Raw genomic sequence first — 21010 nt, 5'->3', positions numbered from 1 at the left:
TTGGAGATAGGGGGTTATATAGGGCTGGGGAGCTAGTGAAATGCATTTATTTGATGATTTATGTTCAGTGTGATGTACATTCTTGGGTGTTGAATTGTGGTATTGAGAGAGGAAGGGACATTTTTACAAGATGAGAATGATGAAAGACAAACACGGCCATAAACCTATTGCTGCTGAGGTAACTTGTGGGGTGGGTGTGTGTGTGTTTTGTGGAGGGTGTGGGGTGCATGCTACGTGAATGAGTGTGGTGTGTGTAGGTGCGCATTGTGTATACAGATCTAGTACTTTAGTTTTGTCTCAAATATTTATTTTGTTATCTGTATTTTGCTGTTTATACTGAGTAGATAAAATCATAGACAAAATGTATGCAATTGAACTGAGCATTTTTATACCTTTGTAAACTAGAAGTTGTAAGCATATCGTTGGATTATAAGTTTGTCACAGGATGCCAAAATCAATTGTGATTCTGGCTTTTGTGCGAAGAATCATCCGATTTTCCCAATTTTTCGACCGTGTTCGTTAGAATTTACTTTTGATTCATTCATGCAAATCTGTACATACGAGATGTATAATTGATTCTTATATTCTGCTGAAAATTTTAAATTTTAAATTTGTATTGATCATTTATTGATTCATGTATTTCACCCACAGATTTACTATATTATTTCACTCCTGGATTTTTGTGTGCACAAAAAGCCAGTCTCAGGGATATATATTTTTACAGAAGGGCTTATTTTTTCCATACCTTAATTTTCAAGAGGTGTTCATATTTTCATGACTTGACAATGTTTTTCATTGGGTAAAAGTGCTTTAGTCTTCAATAACTTACAACAGTGCCTAGATTTTCCTTTCTATAAGTTTATATAGGCCTGTACCTCTGGCCAGGATGCAATTTTTTTTGGCCAATTGATTTCTCTGATTTTTTTTTCAGTGAGTTATGCTTTATTCCGTGTTGATTGTTGAATTATAAAAAACAGGGAAAAAAAAATCAAATTTATAAATATGATGTACCAAAAAGAATATCGCGGCCAGGTCTAAAGGAAAACTGCAATGTATCTTCAAAAATCAAGGTCATTATACATGTAGCTGTAGAAGAAAGCTATATATAGGGAAGCAACTGGTACCAACTTCCACACTTTCACACTTCCGAAACTTACATTTCCTTTTGGGGCTTTGTTAAAACAAGCCAAGTTTTGAGTACATTGTTTTTGTCATTTTTCCTCATTGTTTGCCCTGGAAAAAAAGTAGAAGTATTTTAGTTAACCATTAATTATTTAAATTGAACATTACTTTTGTGCACATGATTGAACCTGCATGAGCACCCATCCCGTTGGAGCCCTTGCACCCCCTTCCTCCTCAAATGATTTGATAGTTTCTACATGTACGTCTTTCAATGAAGGATAGTGTATTTTTAGCACCCATTTTCCCCGGGCAGCCCCCTCCTCCTGCCTCCATCCTAGCACTCTAGACATGCCACTGTTTAAATATCATTATTATTTTCTAATGTTTTTGTTTTATTTCATGACTCTCCACAGAGCTACATTTTGTCATTGTGTTCTGACGGTCATGGAGTACCAGAGCGATACCCATCGGAATTGCTGGACAATCTCGACCTGGCGCAAATTGAGCTTGAAACACTGGCTGTCCTCACCCGAACTGGCAGGGATGAACTATGCATCAAGGGGACAACACCAATCATCGTCGCCACGGCAAGATCACTGATCGATCACAAATATCAGATGTTCAAGCAGAATGGTGACCAGATTCAGGTGTCTACTCGTGTGCCATGTGGGTCGGGTCTACAGCAGATGGAGCGACAGGAAACGGTCCAGGATGTTGTTTCGGACCGGATTAGCTCATATCATGAGGATACAATGGGTAGAGAGAGTAGCCCTCCACCGATCATTGTACCTCCAAGGCACTCATTGCAATCCTATCAACAAGATCAGATACTTGGCGATGTTATTGAATACGAAGAAGAGTTAAAACCAACAGACGTTATTGGTGACTTTTGCCACCAAGTAAGCTACCTATGTTCACTAATGATACAGACATTGATTATAAGAGAACTAGCTCATTAGAGGCAACCCATCAGGAATCGCATCCGCCGGTGACGAGGGCGCTTGTTGCTCACGGGTGCATTGGCCAATCCACAAAGCAGGCTACTGTTGTTCAGGAACCTTGCACACCATCAGATTATACAATAGACAGTGAATCTTCAAACATAAAGAGACAGGTCAGTGTGGATAGAAATCGTACAAAGGTGTACGATCAAAAAGAAGAGACGCTTAATGATCCCGTGGACATTATGCAAAAACTGGGATACAGTAGAAACGATGTAGAGCAAATCATGCAACAGTTAGGACCTAATGCGAGTACTAATGACATTCTTGGTTGTCTTGTGAGCCAAAGTAAAAGCACCGCTTCAGACGTTGTTAAGCATGAAGCCCGAGAGATTGCTACAGATGTGCAAGAGCCTAGAATTAGTGATTTCAGCGACTCGTCCAGCGTACATGTACCGCCTGTTATTATTAAAGATGATGCGGATAATCTTAGAACTATAATAATTGATGGCAGTAATGTTGCTATGAGGTGAGTGGTGCGGTTTCTGGCATTTTTTTGTTGTTCCTTCTTTTTCTTTTGTTTGTTTGTTTGTCTGTCTGTCATCCTTCCTTCATTACCTCCCTCCCTCTCCCTCCCTCCTAGATTCCTTCCTTCATTCCTGCTTGCCTACCTTCCTTCCTCCCTCTTATCTCTCCTACATTCCTTCCTTCCTTCCCTTTTTCCTCCCTTTCTTCCTCCTCTTTTGAGCAAATTTTCATGCTATACTTTTGCAATTCAGTATCGAAGTTAAGTAATGTTACTATGTCAACGGGATTACGCTCTTGAGTAATGAACCAGGATCGAAACGATCACCACACAAAGTATATGGCACTCAAAGGCATACCAAAATAGCGTGATCTGGTAACCAAAAGTAACCACTTTATTGCTGAATACTTTTAAATTTCAAATCTAATTTGAACCCCAGATAATCAATGAATCATTGTTTTCTTCTTTCATTCCAGTTATGGTAATAAAGATGTTTTTGCATGTAAAGGCATTGAAATTGTTGTAAATTGGTTTCTGGAGCGTGGACATCGAGAAATTTTTGTATTTGTTCCCAATTGGAGAAAAGAAGCTGCTAAACCAGACACACCCATAACAGGTGAGTTAAAAGTAAAGAATTATATCGTATTTTTTACCTAAAAAAATGTTATATCAAATATGATAGAGGAAGTATCTCGCAAATGCATTAAACATGCATTTGCAGACGTTTGCAGACCGATGGGTCCCTGGTTCAAAACTGCACCCATGAAAAAAAAAAGTTTTTTCTTGTTCTAATTCTTTGTTTCTTCCTTCTGTACTTCACCCTCGCCAAAATAGGCCTGGGGCGTTAGTGTTGATATCACAACATATAGAGCAATCAGTTGCACATTTTTACCCATGAAATCAAATTCAAATATGAAATATTAATCAAAAAAATGAAATAAAATTGAAAGTTATTGTGGAATGTGTTTATATCATGACTTATAAATATTATGCATCCTGGCTATTAATTGTGAATTTTCAAGTTCAAGTGCAGTGTCAAACGATAATATTGAAAGGTCTCTGTTCAGGAAGAAACAGGATATGAGTGTACTAGGTCAAAGCATGTGCACTTAAGCGTTTGACTGTCTCACAAAAAAAAGCAGAATTATTTCTGTCTAGTTTGAAACAATATGTAATATTTTGTTGCCCTATATGGCTAAATGAACAAAACTATATGTGACACAATCTGGTCTATGGAGCCAAAGGCAGCAAATTTGAAATTGAGATAAAGGCAAAAATATGGAGTAAAAAACCCAATAAAATACATAAGAAAATAGACATCACATAACTTTAGAACCAAGTATGCTAGACCTTTGGTGTTTTCAGTGTATGATATAAGGTAATAATCATATAAAACTTTGGCCTCCATGGACCAGATCGTGTCATGTATGGTAATATTATTATTTTGTTTGTTTGGGAAAAAAAATATTTAAAATGCACAAATCTGATTTTTGATGTTTTTTTAGACTTTCTGAATTACGATTTGCTGCTAGTGTTTCAAGTTAAGATTATCATGATTAACCTTTGTTTAAGACAGCATTTTATAATTTGAAATAAAAAGCATCCACCTTGGCATTACAAATATATTGGAAAATAAACCCCGAGTTATCGAGTTGTAAGTATGTGTTTGACTTGAACTGCGGTCTGCGAAACAATGTTACAATTGTTTTAATAACCCATTTTACTTCCTCAACCGATTCAAGTTTTCATTTTAAATCAAATGGTTCAACAAAGACGTAATTGTTTTATGGGGAAGTTTTGGAAAAAAGTTACCATATTTGGGTAAGACATCTGTGCAGACTACAATAGGTGACACGTTCAATATTTTCCCATTGTGTCCCTTATGTTAGGAGAGAAATCATATTTTCTTTCATTGTTTATTGTATGCAAATATTTGTAAGGAAAGTCCTATGACAATTGTCTTGGACAGATGTCCTTGTTTTTTTGCAATGTTTTTTAAAATTCCCCCAAATTATTGGATTGCATCTAATGAGCTCTATGAAATGTCTCCACATCTTTTAAGCTCTATATAGAAGTTATATCTCCATTTGCCATCTGGTAGGTTCAAATTGGTTTGTGTGTACACATGCGTTGGACAATGGACATAATGTGCAGAGCGCAGTGCACTAAGTAAATGTTAATCATGATTTGGCATAGTGTTTTGCTGAAGGTATCAAAAAAAGACAAGCACTTGTAGGTTACAAGATAGTAAATAGAACATGTGACATCATATCAATGACCTCATTTTAAAAGACCCCGTATGCGCACATTATGCAGATGTTTTCGATGACAGTCCCTCTCTCTATATATAAATTTATCTATTATCCATATAGAAATAGAACATATCTCATTCTCACCCTGATTATGTGAACCTAAAACTTCTTTTATCCTATTTACACCTTGGTAAGGGGTCAAAATTGTTAAAGCATGATTTCGGTCACAAATTACTCATCCGTTCACACATTTCAGGTCATCTAGATATTTTTGTTTTTTGACAGCTTTTAAATTTGTTTCCCCTGACTTGCACTTGAATTATCACGACTTAACAAAGGTGATATTATATATATTATTATAAATAGAAATAAAGTGAAACAAATTTGTTTACTTCCTGTTTTTTTTAATGAAAGAAAAAGAAAATAAAGGTAATAACAACTACTCATTATGTGGACAAGGTCAACAAACTTAAAATTTGAAAGAAACTTTATTAAATCTATTCATTTGATATGTCTGCCAGTTCCACTTGAGTGAGAGAGTCCAAAAGTCTAAATTTTCACCCAAATTTAACACAAATTGTCGCAAGTATTTACAACTTGTCCCCAAATTTTTATTTTGGCAAATTTTGAAATTGTTTACTACAGTGAGACAAGATTGGGCTATTTTCTAAAATTAAAAATAAGAATGTTTTGAAGAAAAAAAGAGACTTATATCCATATACTAAATTTTGTCTTAAAAAGGTGGTGGGGGGGGGAGGGGACGAGTTATTGATATGATATACCAAATGTGACACATGTTAGCGGCACATCCCAGTGTGGTCATTTGTATGGACTGGGCTCTAGTAGAGTTTGATCAGTTTCCTCGGATCGCCGAACTAGAATAACTAGTGCTGATATACCGCGCGAGGCACATAGTTCGGAGATGAGAAGACAGGGATTGAGTTTTGAAAATAACAGGTGTGCTTCAAACCGCACTTCTGGAAATGTTAAGGTGGGCTGTCAGGTGTGCTATTAAATTACACTCTGTAAGAAGTTTAGTAATTGAGGGGTGCTATAAATCGCACTCGGACAGGCAATCTAAGGAGTGCGATGGTGTGCAATCGCGCTCGCACTCCTTAAAACTCAATCCCTGAGAAGAAGCACATAAGTGCACCACCTCAGATTGCTTTTGAATAGGGAAGAGGAAAGTAGTCAAGGCTCTTTAGAGCTAAGTTTAGTAGAGCAAAGGATAAGGGAAGCAATAGAAATTGTAGCAATAGATAGTGGTGGTGGATCAATTACACCCATAGAGCAATAAAATACAAGGAAGTTAATGCATTGGTATTTGTTTTGAAGTCCCAGGGTTCAGATTAATTGAGATATTATTATCTGCAAAATATACAATCAGCTTCTTGATACCAGTAATTAGAAGTTCCCATACATATGTACATGTAATGCATAGTTTTGTTTTCACATATAAGATGTAGGTCCTATTTCCTTAAATGCTGATTATTGGAAAAATATCAGGAAGACTTGAAAATTTGTAGAAAATTTAATACTAAAATCGCTATTTTCAGTGTTGTTTTTTCGTAATATTTGACTAAGCATAAAGGAAAGACAGGAAAACTTAACATTTTTAGATCAACCGATTCAAATAGTAGGGTAAAAATAGCAAGATTATATTAAAATTTATTGAACATTTTCCTTGAAACACACGTCTAAAATATGGATAAATAAATAGATGAAATTCCCTGAATGTGTTGAAACTTGTGCAGTATACATAATCCTTTGCCTGAAAAAAAATTGGAATCCAGTAGGTCCTTTCCAGGAAATTTTAGTAGCATTTAGAGGGAAAGTTTTGTATTTAGAGGGAAATTTTGCTTCCCTAAATAGAGAAATATATATACGAAATTATGGAAAATATTGCTGTTTTTGTGCAAAATTTTGCAAAATGTCCTGGAAAATGAACATTTTTTCTTGCCCTGAGTCTTAGCTAACACTTTATAACACTAAAGTGTATTTGCAACTACTGTAACAAAAGGACATTCTATTTTACATTTGCATTTTCTTTCCTTTTTCAACTTCATATCAACAGATCTTTATTTTAAGTGATTGAATTCTATTTGCAACAAATAAGTGACATTCTATTTTACATGTACATTTTCTTTTCTTTTTCAACTTCAGATCAACAAATCTTAGAAAAACTTAACAAATTAGGTATCCTGGTATTTACACCGTCCAGACGTATTGGTGGGAGACGGATTGTCTGTTACGATGACCGCTATATAATTAAAACAGCAGTGGAATATGATGGAATAGTTGTATCTAACGACAACTTTCGGGATCTTCAGAGCGAGCAGCCAGAATTTAAGAAAGTTATAGAAGAACGTCTACTTATGTATTCATTTGTGGGGAAGCAGTAAGTATTCATATTTTTTGTCTATTTTTGTTTGTTTGTTTGTTTGTTTGTTTGTTTGTTTGTATTTGGAACATAATAGCCTCGCATCAGTTTTCAGTGAGGATGCCTGTATTTCCTGATTGAGTTTTTTTCCTTTTTTCTTGGTTACACCTTCATTTTTCAATTTTCCGGGAAATCAGAAATCAAAAACACGGGCAGTCTGTCACAGTTTGAAGATGATGCACTTGTAGGCCTATACAATTATGTAAATTCACAAAGGAAAGCTATATTTGCCAATCTACAGCATCATTTCTTTCAAGTTTAAAGTTTTACTGGAAATTACAAAGTTATTACACCTGGTTCCTCAATTTGCAGATGATGATACCACTATTACCAGTTCTAAATAGATCATATGACAAACAACAAGACTATTTTGATAATTTTGTACCAATTCTCAAAATTCACATCATCATTTCTTAATTTTTCTGAAAATTCTTCATTCAAACTTTTCTTGGATGAAGGCCATCATATTTCCCAATAAGGCCAATTCAATGAACTCTGTCAATGCTAAGTATAGTCCGATTAGACTATAGACCTGTGTTACATTTTCACAATTCAATACTGTACCCGGAAATAACCTTGGTTTCAATCCAATACATTACCACAGATATATACAAAAGCCCCCAAAAACGCTAGACTTAACACAAGACTGTACAATTTCAATTGATGGAATTCATGTGGCATAGACTTGGACAAAGTCTATTTGGTCATGGTGTAGTTTTAATGCAGGGAAATTCCCCAAGTTTTACCCACCTGGTTTAACTGAACTGATACTTCAAAAAGGGGAACTTTTGTGCCACATGAATGTTTACTAACTTTCACCTGATTTAAAAATAGCATAAGAATGATACTGGGATAGAGCCTTTGTCAGAAATTTAACTCTTTCCACACGGGTGTCAACTGCAGACGACAAGTTTCAAATTTTACTTTAAAAATTCAAAAATTTCAGAAATGTCAATTTTCATGACCATATTTGGAATCAGCATGACAAATCCATTAAAATGAGTACAAACAAGCCTAGTATTTGTTCAGTGGTTCCTGAGATATAGTTCTTGATATTTTGAGAAAATATCTCAAAACTTGGACTTTTATGTTGAAGCCTATGGCTAGCATGCAGAGCATTAATACTGCATGAAATTACAAAAAGACATTGGAATTGTCAAGTGCAAAAATTACCCATGTAGCAAATAAGGTATAATAGTTTCTGAAGATATAGAAATTGTTTATGCAAGACTTGCCTGCTCGTATGATGTACAAAAAGGTTATGTTGGGAAATAACGGGGTCGGGTAAATTTTTTTAATAGAATTTGAATTGAGCGAGTGTTGATGATTGAGTTTGATAAATATGCAGGAATTGCTCGTGTTTGTAGCTGATAAAGGTTTGTCTGCAATCTACATTTCTGTGCTTGGTAACCTTGAGATATAAACCTAGAAATGCTGCATATTATTTTTTGAACATACTAAATTTTGCATGCATGAAAAAAAAACACATCCTCCACAAATTTGAACCTTAAAATTCTTTTAACCTAACTAAATTATATGTGATTGCAAGGCTGGCGACATTTGTAATCTTGACCTGCGAATCTTGACTGTGATATGAAGAAAGGGATGAGGGAGCAGGTCATGGCCCCCACTTTTTTTGCCAATTGGGGAAATTGTTGGCAATCCTGGAAATATAGGTGTTTTATGTCATTTTTGATTCAATTTTATTTTAATTGGCATTTTGGGGGGGGGGGGGGGGTAGTGGTGGAGATCTTGGTCGCCCGCGAAGTGAAATTCTCTGATAGTCTAACTGAAAAGTAATTTTGATCAACTAACAAAAAGGATTATGGAGGCCCCCAAGGATTATGGAAGCTCTGAGTACCCTTAGGGAAGGGTATTAAAAATAATAATAATAAATAAATAAAATAAAAAATAAAATATTTAAACAAAAAAGGTAGGAACTCTGGGACATTCACATCTCAGTCAAATCACTTGTTCAAATGCACGTAATCTGCAACCAATATAGCCAGCCAGGAGAGAATCCTGTTACACATGTTTCCCAACACGGAACTAAACGGTAACACAGGTCATACCCTGGGCATATCCAGTGGAGTGTCAATAAGGCTTTGGCTATTCCTGTCTACAACCCTACACCCTCTATGGAAGACAAGACCTTAATTAATCTCCCACACAGGGAGTGTGGATTTCAAATGCAGTCACCCATTCTGGTAACCCCATTTGAAATTCTCACTCCCTGTGTGGAAGATTAAGGTCATGTCTTCCATAGGGGGTGTAAGGATTTCAACTGTAATAGCCTGGACCATGAATTGAACTCAATTGAAACCACAAAGTAGAGGATTTGGTTTGAAGGGGAACTTAAAACGTCATAAGGCCTGTCATACAGCTGTGTCTCCATCAACTGTAGACAGTTAGGGTACTTGAAATTTACCTAAAATAGAAAATTGTGTATTTTATTTTAATGTAATTTTTCTGAAGGTTTTATTGTTTCAAATAGAGTGTTTGTGTTCTTTATACCTGTGTATTTTATATAATTTTTCTGATTTTCTTGTTTTTAATAGAGCGTTTGTGCTCTTTATACCTAAAATAGAAAATTGTGTATTTTATATAATTTTTTTCTGGTTTTGATGTTTAGAGTGTTTGTGTTCTTTACAAGAGTAGTACTCTACAAAATGTAATTTCTAGAATTTCTGGATTTGGATTGTAAACAGGTTTATAGATATGCGGGTCGGCACCGACTGGCACTCTTTATAAGAGTAGTACTCTTCTAATGTACATGTAATTTCTAGGATTTCTGGATTTGGATTGTAAACAGGGTTATAGCTATGATGGTCGGCACCGACTGGCACTAAAAAAATAATAATAATTTTTTTTTTTCAAAGATTATTTTTTCACCATAAATAAAGTAAAAAACCAAAATTGGATAGTAAAATTAGCAGCACTTAACTTGGGCTAGCTATAACGCTGATTGTAAACATGAAACTTGCCCTATTGATTCTTCCTGATTTAATAAACAAACAAACAGTGAGGGATGAGTTAGTGAAAGAGTGAGTGAAAATGTGAGAGTGAGTGAGTGAATGGGTAAAGCAAAAAAGACAGAAGCTGGGAAGGAGGAGAAGAAAATAAAAGAACAAATTGTGATTGTACTTAAATTATTCCTCTTTTTTAACCTCTTTTCACAATTTTACAGATTCATGCCACCAGATGATCCTCTCGGCCGCCATGGTCCCAGTCTGGACAACCTCCTACGCAAACGACCTACGGCCCCTGACCACCCTCCTCAGGCTTGCCCATACGGCAAGAAGTGCACCTATGGGAACAAGTGCAAATACTATCACCCGGAGAGACCCGCTATCAAAAGTCCACCAGTGAAAAACTGAAAGAACAGGACCAAGCAAGAAAACGGGACCGTTTGCTTGGTGGACTTCTAGACGACTATAAGCCGGAAGACTATATAGGCGTTCGAAACATGAGCATGCACAATGGTATTCACACAGAACCTCTTCCTAAACCAACTGGGTTAGATCCTACAAGTATGCCCAAACAGAATCAATCTAAAACCGGTCCGCTTCCGGGATATACACATCCCAGCAGAAGGCATCAATATGCTGCAGAGAATGGGGACAATCTAGGTGCTTCGTATAACCCCCATGCTTCCCCGCATAGAGTGTCTACCTTCCGAGAGGTACATCCCCCTCCACATCTTCACTCCGCACTTAATGGACATTACGCTACAGAGCCACTCCCACAATCAGGCAACACGCCTGTAGAACATAGTTATGGCACAGTGCCGCTGCAAGCTCATGTGGGGAGACGTGTACAGAATGTAACGGCTCAAGCAAGACACACTTCTCTCCCTCCTGATGGCGCAGTCGGAGGAGCCTACAGTGGTCTTAATGCGGAGATGGCTAAATTGAGAATTGGTAGTGCAGCTGGTTTTCAGGATGCTAGGTAAGATTAGCCAGTGGGATCAGGATTGGGCTATTCCATTTAAAATCCATACTACCCCTGTGGAAGATTTCGGAAATATCTTCTACAGGGGGAGTATGTTTTTCATATGTAATTAATTGATCAAGCAATAAGTAGTATTGTTTTCTGCAGACTGCTTAGTATTGATAACTCAAGCATATTCCAATATGCATTATGGTTTGGTACAATTTTGATCAGATAAATTAATGGCAGCCACTAACTTGCAAATGAGCTTATTAGAAGCCTAAAAAATATTTGAGTGTAAAACAGAAAAATGTTTAATATTCTGCTAATTGTTTTCCCTTTCTTTTGTTTTTACAGTTCTGCATATTACCATGGCCCACCACCAATCTCGTCATCAAACAGTGCTCCTCTTCCTCGTCCAGACCATATGAGGCCCTATATCCCACCAAGCCCAAATATTTCCCCTCATCAGCCGCCAATGTCAGCCTATGGTCAAAATCATCCGAGCGGTCACCCAAACCTTCAAGCCGGTAATCATCCAAGTGGTCACCCAAACCTTCAAGCCGGCAATCACCCAATCCATCAAGCAGGTCATCAGTACCACCCATCAATGTACCCAAGCGGTGGTCACCATGGATACGCATCATCATTACCACCAAGAATATCCCATCAGCAGTTGTATCCCAGCTTACCTGTTGACCCAGATGCGCATATTAAGAGTTATCCCAACCCACAGAGTCATCATCGATATGTTGAGAACATACAGAGTGGCGCCCCAGAGTTGAATTCGAGACGCAGGAACTTTTTGGCAAATAATAGGAAATTGTACGGCGAGAAATTAATCCTTGAAGTGTTTGAAAAGTACCCGAATGAGACGAACGAACAACGTCTTCATCAGCGGATACAACAGCATGGGAGGTTTTGATAATAAGTGACAGTTCATTGTGATCTCCGGATCGGGAACAGGACAAAATTTGTAAGGCCCATGTTGGGCCAATTTCTGTGTTTCAACAGATTGTGTCTTGATAATAAACATTTTGTGCACAAATGTATATAAATAATGATTATTATGTTTTGTAATTAAAGTTTAAATTGACCTATTTTAGGGTAATTATTTATACAAATGATATGTATAGTTTAAAATTATTACTTTTTGTTCATATTAATTTTTTGGTTTTCAAAGAGGATGTAACGGCAAGTTTTCATCATTCGCTTATTTCAGTTGACTTATTTGAGAGCTATAATACTGCCGGAAGAAATGACTAAGTTGTATATTTCATGTTGTAGATACGTGTATAGGCCATTTCTTTTCACGATGAATAGATTCAAATGAGAGTTCATTGCATAGATAGCAGGTGGTTGCGAAAGCAGGCAAGACTCGTGGTTCGAGAACCGCCTTGTTCTTCTGGGGTGAACCAAACCTCAATATCTGAATTTGACAGGTGCTAATTGATGTTTTAATGTTATTGCATCAATTAGCACTTATCATATTCAGAGATAACCTTGTCACTGATTAATTTGATAACCAGGCAGGTTTGGTTCACCCCAGAAGAACTGCTCTGGCAGGGGCTTCCTCTTTATAAGGTCAATTGGGCTATTCCATCTAAAATCCACACTACCCCTGTGGAAGAGTTTGGAAATATCTTCCACATGGGGAGCATGAACTCATTAGGCAGCTCCATTTGAATTTTATACACCCTCCATTTGAATTTCATACACAACCTAAATCTTATCACAGAGGGAGGGTCAGTTTCAAATCGAGTTGGTTAATGTGCTAATTCCATTTGAAATTCATACTCCCCCTGTGGAATATATTTCCAAAATCTTCTACAGAGGGAGTGTGAACTATAAATGGATTGGCCCAATACAAATAAAAACAACTCACTCATGTATCATGACTTTTTGAAAAATAACAAATTTTTCATCCATGGTGTTGTCTTTTTTTAAAGACATTTCTTGTTTTTCATACAAAATGATATGTCATCTTTCACACATCATTAGGTAATATCTAGAAACACATTTTGTGTATATAATCAGATATGGTACAGTATATTACTGTTAAGATAAAGATGGAGCCTAAAGGTGAATGCTTTGTATTTATAAACACAATTTTATAGTATGTTTTGGGAAAAAAGGCTGCGGTAATGCAGGATGTAACAGAATATATTTGTATATTATTGACTGTTTTTTTTATTAAACAAAAATATCTGCGGTAAGGCAGAATACAATGTTGCTGCTAATAGTATGCTGGTGTATGTAAATTATGTACGAAATTTGCTTATTGTAGATTTATTTGCTTTTTTTTCTAAACAAATTTTTATGCTTAAGTAGTTTAATTTGTGAAATTTTAGCAGGCCTCGAAATAAGGTGGTTCAGGGTTGTAAAAATTGGACCTTGCATGCAAAGTTAACATTGTACGGACATGAATGGCCCGCATATTTTTCTTGTAACCTGTTCATGCTTGGCAAAGATTGGTTTGTTTTTTATTTATACCCTAAGCAGATTGACTTCCAACTTTCCATTCAAGCCCTCAAAATTTGTCTAGGTCCTCACAAATTTAAACCAGTGGCCCCAAATGACCCTCATAAATTTTGACTTATTTCGAGGCCTGCATTTAAGTAGGTAGATTGGTGTATTGGGTTTTTATTTAGGAAATTTGCTTATATAATTATTAGCTATACATGTATAAGTAGTAGATCTATTTTGCTTTTATTTCAAAACAAATTCTTATATGCTTTAGTAGTTCAGTATTTGGATATAGATTTGGTGTTTTTGGGTATATGTGCAGATCCTTAATTATATCATGAGCTGTATATTTATATCAATTATAAATATTGGTAGTTTGTAGTAAGGGTTGTTTTTGTTTAGTTGCAACCTAGTTTTTTTTAGGTGGAGGAATTCATGTGCTCTTAGAATGGTTCCTTTTATAAATTATTTATCTTTATGTCTACTCCTTCTTTAGCTAGCATACTCATTACTCACATTAGTAGTTGAAGCTGTTCTTCGGAAATTGTATGTCAAAATGTACGGTCCAGTTGGGACTTAAGCGTGCATACATGTTTGTGTGGAAGGACTGCCTTGTGAAACTAAATCTTGGCTTACATGTTAAAAGCATTTATAGCTAAGATCTTGAAAGATTCTTTATATAAAATCCTGCACTATGTTCTGCACCAGATGCTTAGGGCTATTCTTGTTCAAATCCGTACACCCTATGGAAGACATGACCTTAATCTTCCACACTTGGAGTGAATTCGAAGATTTCAAATGGACTCATCCATTCAGGTAACTCCATTTGAAATTCACTCTGTGTGAAAGATTAAGATCATGTCATACAGTTGGAGTAACAATTTAAACTGGAATAGCCCAAATACCAAAGTGAATCATTTGTAAATACTAAAATTTGTTTCTAATTTCAAGATAGTTACTCTTGGAGAACGAACGTGGCTGAAGCTTAAATTGTCAAAAGAATTAAATGAAGAAAAAGTCATAACTTGCAGATGTTTTTGTAGATATAGCTATTTTCTTGATCTCAGTAATTTTTTTAGTTTTATTTTTTTGCCTGGGTTACTCATTCAGTGGATGTTTCAAGGTATCCTCTGTTCTTCCATGAGGCCCAGGGGATATAACTTTAATATTAAGTCGGGTGTCCTACGGGTACTTGCAGTGTGTACGATTGGAAGGCCAGTAAAGTAGTAGTGTAATGTATTATAGAAATAATGATGACAGTATCCTCATTAAGTAAGAAATGGCTGTTAATTTGCAACAAAAAGGTGCTCTTTTAACATCATTTCATAACCTCATATGAGGATATTAGACTATTCCTGTTGAAATCCATGCACACGTGGAAGACATGACCTTAATCTTCCCACATAGGGAGTGTGAATTTCAAATGGAGTTACCTGAATAGTTGACTCTTATTTGACATCTACACCATATGTGGGAGATTAAGGTAGTGTGTTCCATTGGGGTGTATGGATTTTAACTGGAATAGCCCATTGCTCAGAATCAGCAAAAACCAAAGTGCCGCTTATGTATTTGGCAGTTTGTAATGGATCTAATTTCACAATTACATGCCACATTGTTTTTGTAAATAAATAATTTCTCGACTTGAGTTTTGAAGATAATTAGTTGGCTCTCTTGATGCTCGGCTGCTTAGAAAGTAAAGAGTTGCTCTCAGTGACGGCGCCATGGCGGGGAGGGGGAATGTGGGACAAATGCCCCCCAGTTAGAACTCTTTCCCCCCAATAAAAACTCAAAATTTCAGGGGGGTGGCAAAATCAACAAATTTGCTGTAAAAAGTGGATTTTTAAGAACTTTTTTTTGGTTTTTACTGGGGGACAACAGGGGGGCAAGAGTTCTAACTGGGGGCCGCCTTCCCCCGTAACTGCCGGTAGTACCAATGGGGTTAAATGCTCTCCTGAAGTCTAGGAGAGCTGTGAGAAAACCTACAAAGTGTGCATTGCTTCATTAATTTAAGGAGAAGTATGCATTGCACTCCTAATAAATTGCTCTCCTCAAAATTCAAGTCCTAACCATTGTGAAATTAGGTTCTATTATGTGTAAATAATTCCATTGAAGGAAAAGTGTTTGCACAATGATAAATTTGATAAGGTCAGAGGAAGAACCTTTGGTCATTGTGCATATTTATATTGAGACGATAAAGAATTCATTATCTTTGCATCAAGGTAAATTTATATCGCATTGTGTTTTGTGTCAATAGGCCGAGTCCGGTCATAGCTTTTGGTAAAGATATATTGTAGGTTTTGGAGTTGAATAGCCAGGATGTAGTTAGTCAGTCAGGATGTATAATATCATGCATGTGGCACAACATGCTGCATTATAGAAGTTATAGATAGGTATATGGTTGCCAGACCCACAGTTTTGTAGCCCAATTTGGGCAACTTTGAACATCGTCTTGCAATTTCAAAAAAGGCCACCACAATTTTGCGACTTAAAGGTGACTGGATTAATATAACCACTTCAGTGAATATTGCTACAAACATAACAAAATATGAAGATTTTAGGATAAAATGCACAGAAAATGATGCAATTTAACACTAATTTTGTCTCAAAATGCCCTCTAAATTTAGTTATATTATTGATGAATTCATGTCACTATGGTAGGCAACCCTGGATTAGGTAGCACATACCATGCATTTACCGAAATCTTTCAACTTGCGAAATTATGTTATAAAATAAAGACAATATTCTATTCATTGCAGAGTTTCATTTGTGGGATTGTTTCATACGATTGGTGATTTTTTGATAGACAAATCCAGTAAATTTTACTCACTTTCTGATAACCGGTCATCGAAAGCTCAGAAAGTGAGTAAAATTTACTGGATTTGTCTATCAAAAAATCACCAATAATATTCTATTCTGCTTCAACCAAAATATGATTGATCAAACTAGGTTGATTTTAAAACTATAGTGACAGATTCAATAATATTTCAAAATGATGGTTTAGACAGAAAATGATTAAAATGTGTGCAAAGCCAAACGATAATGAGTCAATGACTAGATAAATTGATAGGGTTTTGCAGGATGTTTGCATTTCTGAAATTTCTGCATGTGCAAAAGTAAAAAAAACCCATTCAATTACAAGTTCAGCAGGTACTTTCGTCAGTATTTTTAGAAAAGACCCAGCTGCACCTTTATTTTTAAATATCTGATCATTATCTACAGCTCTTCCAGGGCTAAGTAATTCAGTGGTATTGTGCAAAGATAAGTCATGAGATTTGTTCCCATTTTGGCTGAAGTCAACCAGGATATGCTATACAATTCATGTCAGAAGAATTTTTTTTCTTCTTTTCAAAAGGTTCCCAATCCCAGGTACCACTCTGACTATAACTTAAAGGTTAAAATGTGAAAATTTTGTAAATTATTTATTTGGTCTGGTAAATTTGTTTTGATAATTTTTGCTAATTGGATTGAGCTCCTGGTATACTTAATTGAGTATTTTGTGACTCGATCATCCTCTTTTTATGACATTTTTCAGTTGATATCAACAAAAAAGATTATTCCTAAAATTTCAGTTGATTCTGATTTTGCGAGTTATGCATGATTATGTGTATTACACTGCTCAATAGGCCACTGTGTTGACAATGTTTTTGCTAAACGAATTAATCTGCAAGAATTCTTTTTGTACACAAACATGATGTAGCCAGAGGTTTCTTATGGTATAAAAATCAACTTTTTTGTGAGAAGTGGGGGGATGAGGCTATGGATCACGAAATGACTGTTTAATCATCTCCATAAAATGAATAAGTGTTGTATACTTATTTTTCCCCAACACTGTTGGAAAGTTGAACAGATTTTATTTGTGTGAATTAGAGATTTCTAGTGCGTTAGAATGCCAAAAATTATGTTTATATAGATCTCAATTTTTTTCCAGTAATTTGAATTATGTTTTCATAATATTTTGTTTCATTGCTGTTCTTTGAAAAATAACCAATATTTCTCAATGGAAAAATAACAAATTCCTCACTAGTACATAATTAGTTTTTATGGGAATGTTTATCTCCCATACATAATACATAGGCTATGACCTTAGTCTTCCACACAGTGTGTGTTAATTTCCAATGGGGTTACCTGAATGGGTAATTCCATTTGAAATCTACACCCCCTTGGTGGGAGATTAAGGTCATGTCTTCCATAGGGTTGTATCAATTTCAACTAGAATAGCCCTTTCAGCAGAAACAAGTTATTATGCTTGATCAAATTGGTATAATCACTATGAAGTGTAATTTTTTTACAGTAATTTTCTAATACCTGTATCAGTGGCAGTTGGTCCTTGTTTTTGTTCAAGCATATCACATGCATACATGAGCTCAAATTGTCCCTTATAATATTTGAAAACAATGTATACATTGAAAGCAGGATATAGGCACATTGCCAAGTTTGGGATCATTGACATCTAAAATTCCTATTTCCACCAAGATGTGGTCATGTGGGTGCTTACTATGCACAATGTAGGCCTAGCAGGGGATCTTCAGTTCCACAGACTACCCGGATATGCATGTTTTATGTGTTTGATGAGGATACCACTTTCAAAAAGGTGATATGGTACTTTTGAACTCTCTTGTGAGAAAAAATGATATAAATATTGACAGTTACGGTGATGTCTATTTTGAATACTGTGAATAGCTGCATGTTCATGTGGGGTTTGCAAAAGTACATAACCCGAGTCTAGGGGTCGGTGAAAGAAGTTCCTGGATATGCATGTTTTATGTGTTTGAATGGGATACGACTTTCAAAAAGATGATATGGTAGTGAGAGCGGGAGTGAGAGAAAGTGATTCAAATATTGACAGTCTATTTTGAATGCTGTGGGAATAGCTGCATGTACATGTGGGGTTTGCAAAAGTACATGACCCAAGTCTAGGGGTTCGGTGAAAGAAGTTCCTATCAGAAATAGCTGCCCAGTATATATTTTACAATTTCTGCATTCTATACTGTACACTTCTAAAAATATGACACCTGGCAGCTATAAGCCTTATTGGTACTAACCACTTGAATGTATTTGTTTACCATGTTGAAGATACAAAGTAAAATGAACTCGATAGAGTTTAATGCTGCTTTGAAAAACAAAATGAGTTGGGAAAATGTTGAATTATTATAGGTAACCAGTATATGTTGCAGGAATATTTTGAACTTGTAATCAACCCCCTTTCTAACAAAGCACCTGATTGGGTATTTACTGGATATTATCATCTGAGCAACCAATCAAAATGTAGCTTTTAGATCTCATTGCAATTTTTAGTTAAATCCTCTTCAGCCCTACTGACTTTTCTTACCATATCTCTGATTGGCTCCATACATGATATAACCTTCTTGGTAACCAATCAAAATGGTTTTTAGAGGCTGATAATTTGGCCGGCAGTGCCAGTGGGATTAAATCACAAATGATTCTTGAAATCAATGAGTATTGACTTTTGAGCCAGATCCTGTAATATACAACTGAAACTTCTGGGAAGTCAACAGTCATGGTGATTAATTTCGGAGCGTTATAGATGAATTACTAGTATTTACACATGATATTGTTTGTTTAGACTTTGATATTAATTGTATCCAAATATCAAAATGGTCTCAATGAGTATATTAAAGTCCCAAGTGTATATGAAAGGTGAAAACTTATAGTGCCTCCAATTGTATGCTCGATTTCAGCATTTCAAAGAAATATGAGCATTAATAAAACATTTTCTCTTAATGGGAAACAGTTGATAGTACCCCAAAAAATCGAGCTCACTTTAGAACAGCTATAGATGAATTCAAGGTAAACCTCAAGTTTTTTGTTAGCAACCATTTAGGTAACCTGTAGAATAGTCTAATATGGATTTGATTGGTTCAGAAATCGTGTCAGTTGAGATTGTGCCAGTTGAAGTTATATTACGTTGTTCCAGTTGAAATCTATACACCCCCTATGGGAGACATGACCTTAAAAGTAGTCTCCTACACCATTCAGGTAACCCCATTTGAAATTCACATTGCCTGTATGGAAGATTAAGGTCATGTCTTCCAAATAGGGGGTGTATGGATTTAATTTGGAATAGCCCATTTTGTGTGCCATATACGCTAAGCCAAAAAAGAAACTTATAATTTTTCACAAGGTCATATCTTAAAATCCTGTGCATCAAAATTACTGTAACCAAAATTACACACAGGATTACTTCAATACTCTACTCTAAACACATGTCAGTAACCAAGCAGTTGTCCGACTGACACAACAGCAAATGCACTGACATGGAATAGCTTCCTGGACCATATTCACAGCCCAATAATTGGCACCCAGCACAAGAAATCTGTGAGAATGCGTATAAGAACCGTACACATGTGAAAATTTCCAAAGAAGCTGTTCAATGTCAGTGCATTTTGCTGTTGTGTCAGTTGGACAACTGCTTGGTTACTGACATGTGTTTAGAGTAGAGTATTGAAGTAATCCTGTGTGTAATTTTGGTGTGAGAGCCAGAAGGCCCTAAGTACAATAATGCTTGAATCATTACATGTCGTTTTTGTACATGTACCGTACTTGGCATTTTGGCTCTGACCCGTCGATATAATGTCAATTCTTGCGATTCACAATACAATGCGCCACTAACGGTTGCTATTGCTAGTCCAAACTTTGACCTCCAGGGTCGACATCGCTTTCCTAGCCACCATTGGGTTTTCACACGAGTGTGATAGTAATAATGCTAAAAACAGCTTCACAAAGGATTCCGTGTGATCAATAGATCGAAAATGGATCTACTACAATTATTGTAAACTTCTGTTTAGTGTACATACGCGTGAACGTAATTACATGTATAATTATTGACATTTACACACTGCACAATGACATGTTCCCGTGTTGAATTCGTATTACGCGGGCTTTGGATGTCGACGTTTTCCCATGATACACTGCGTATTTCGGCCTTTCCCCAGCTACCGCTGGAGGCGCATCGTATTGTGAATCGACCGAATTGATTGTTTTTGTTATGACAAGTTAAATTGCCTATGCAATCCTGTTTATTACTCAATGTTATATGAATCTGTTTGTAAGTACATGTATCATAAAATACCCATTATTTTCAAAATGTGTTAATTATTGTACATTCTGTATAAAAAACAACAAGACCTATGATAATGTATGATCAAATTGATCAAATTTATGTGAAAGTTCATGTTAAGAATGAATAAAAATGAATAAATCAAAAAATGATTGATGTGTTATCTTTGTGTCAGTTTAGCATGATTTATTTTGAACATTATAAAACAGGGAAAATGTGTTGGAACCAAAGATTTTAATCTAAAAAATAATAATA

The 21010-nt window shown here is 35.9% G+C and overlaps 2 protein-coding genes across 4 annotated transcripts in view; both read left to right on the top strand.

Annotated features, from left to right (window-relative positions):
• Window positions 1-10658, top strand: part of LOC140141229 (endoribonuclease ZC3H12A-like) — a 35502-nt gene extending 24844 nt beyond the window's left edge. For 2 of the 3 annotated variants that reach the window (XM_072163026.1, XM_072163027.1), the window contains exons 2-5: window positions 1536-2592; window positions 3066-3205; window positions 7005-7239; window positions 10469-10658. In XM_072163026.1, coding sequence (XP_072019127.1) covers window positions 2033-2592; window positions 3066-3205; window positions 7005-7239; window positions 10469-10658 — 1125 coding nt within the window. In that variant the 5' untranslated portion in view covers window positions 1536-2032. Of the gene's footprint in view, window positions 1-63; window positions 179-1535; window positions 2593-3065; window positions 3206-7004; window positions 7240-10468 lie in introns of those variants that run through there. The other variant, XM_072163028.1, reaches the window with a different exon arrangement.
• Window positions 10616-19661, top strand: LOC140141231 (uncharacterized). The gene is made up of 2 exons (XM_072163029.1): window positions 10616-11229; window positions 11569-19661. Exons 1-2 carry the CDS (start codon window positions 10748-10750, stop codon window positions 12134-12136), a joined length of 1050 nt encoding a protein of 349 aa, XP_072019130.1. The 5' UTR covers window positions 10616-10747; the 3' UTR covers window positions 12137-19661.
• Window positions 19662-21010: the final 1349 nt, after the last annotated feature.

This window comes from Amphiura filiformis, chromosome 19, assembly GCF_039555335.1.
Source record: "Amphiura filiformis chromosome 19, Afil_fr2py, whole genome shotgun sequence".
Lineage (NCBI taxonomy): Eukaryota > Metazoa > Echinodermata > Ophiuroidea > Amphilepidida > Amphiuridae > Amphiura > Amphiura filiformis.
This window is presented reverse-complemented; position numbering and strand designations above follow the sequence as displayed.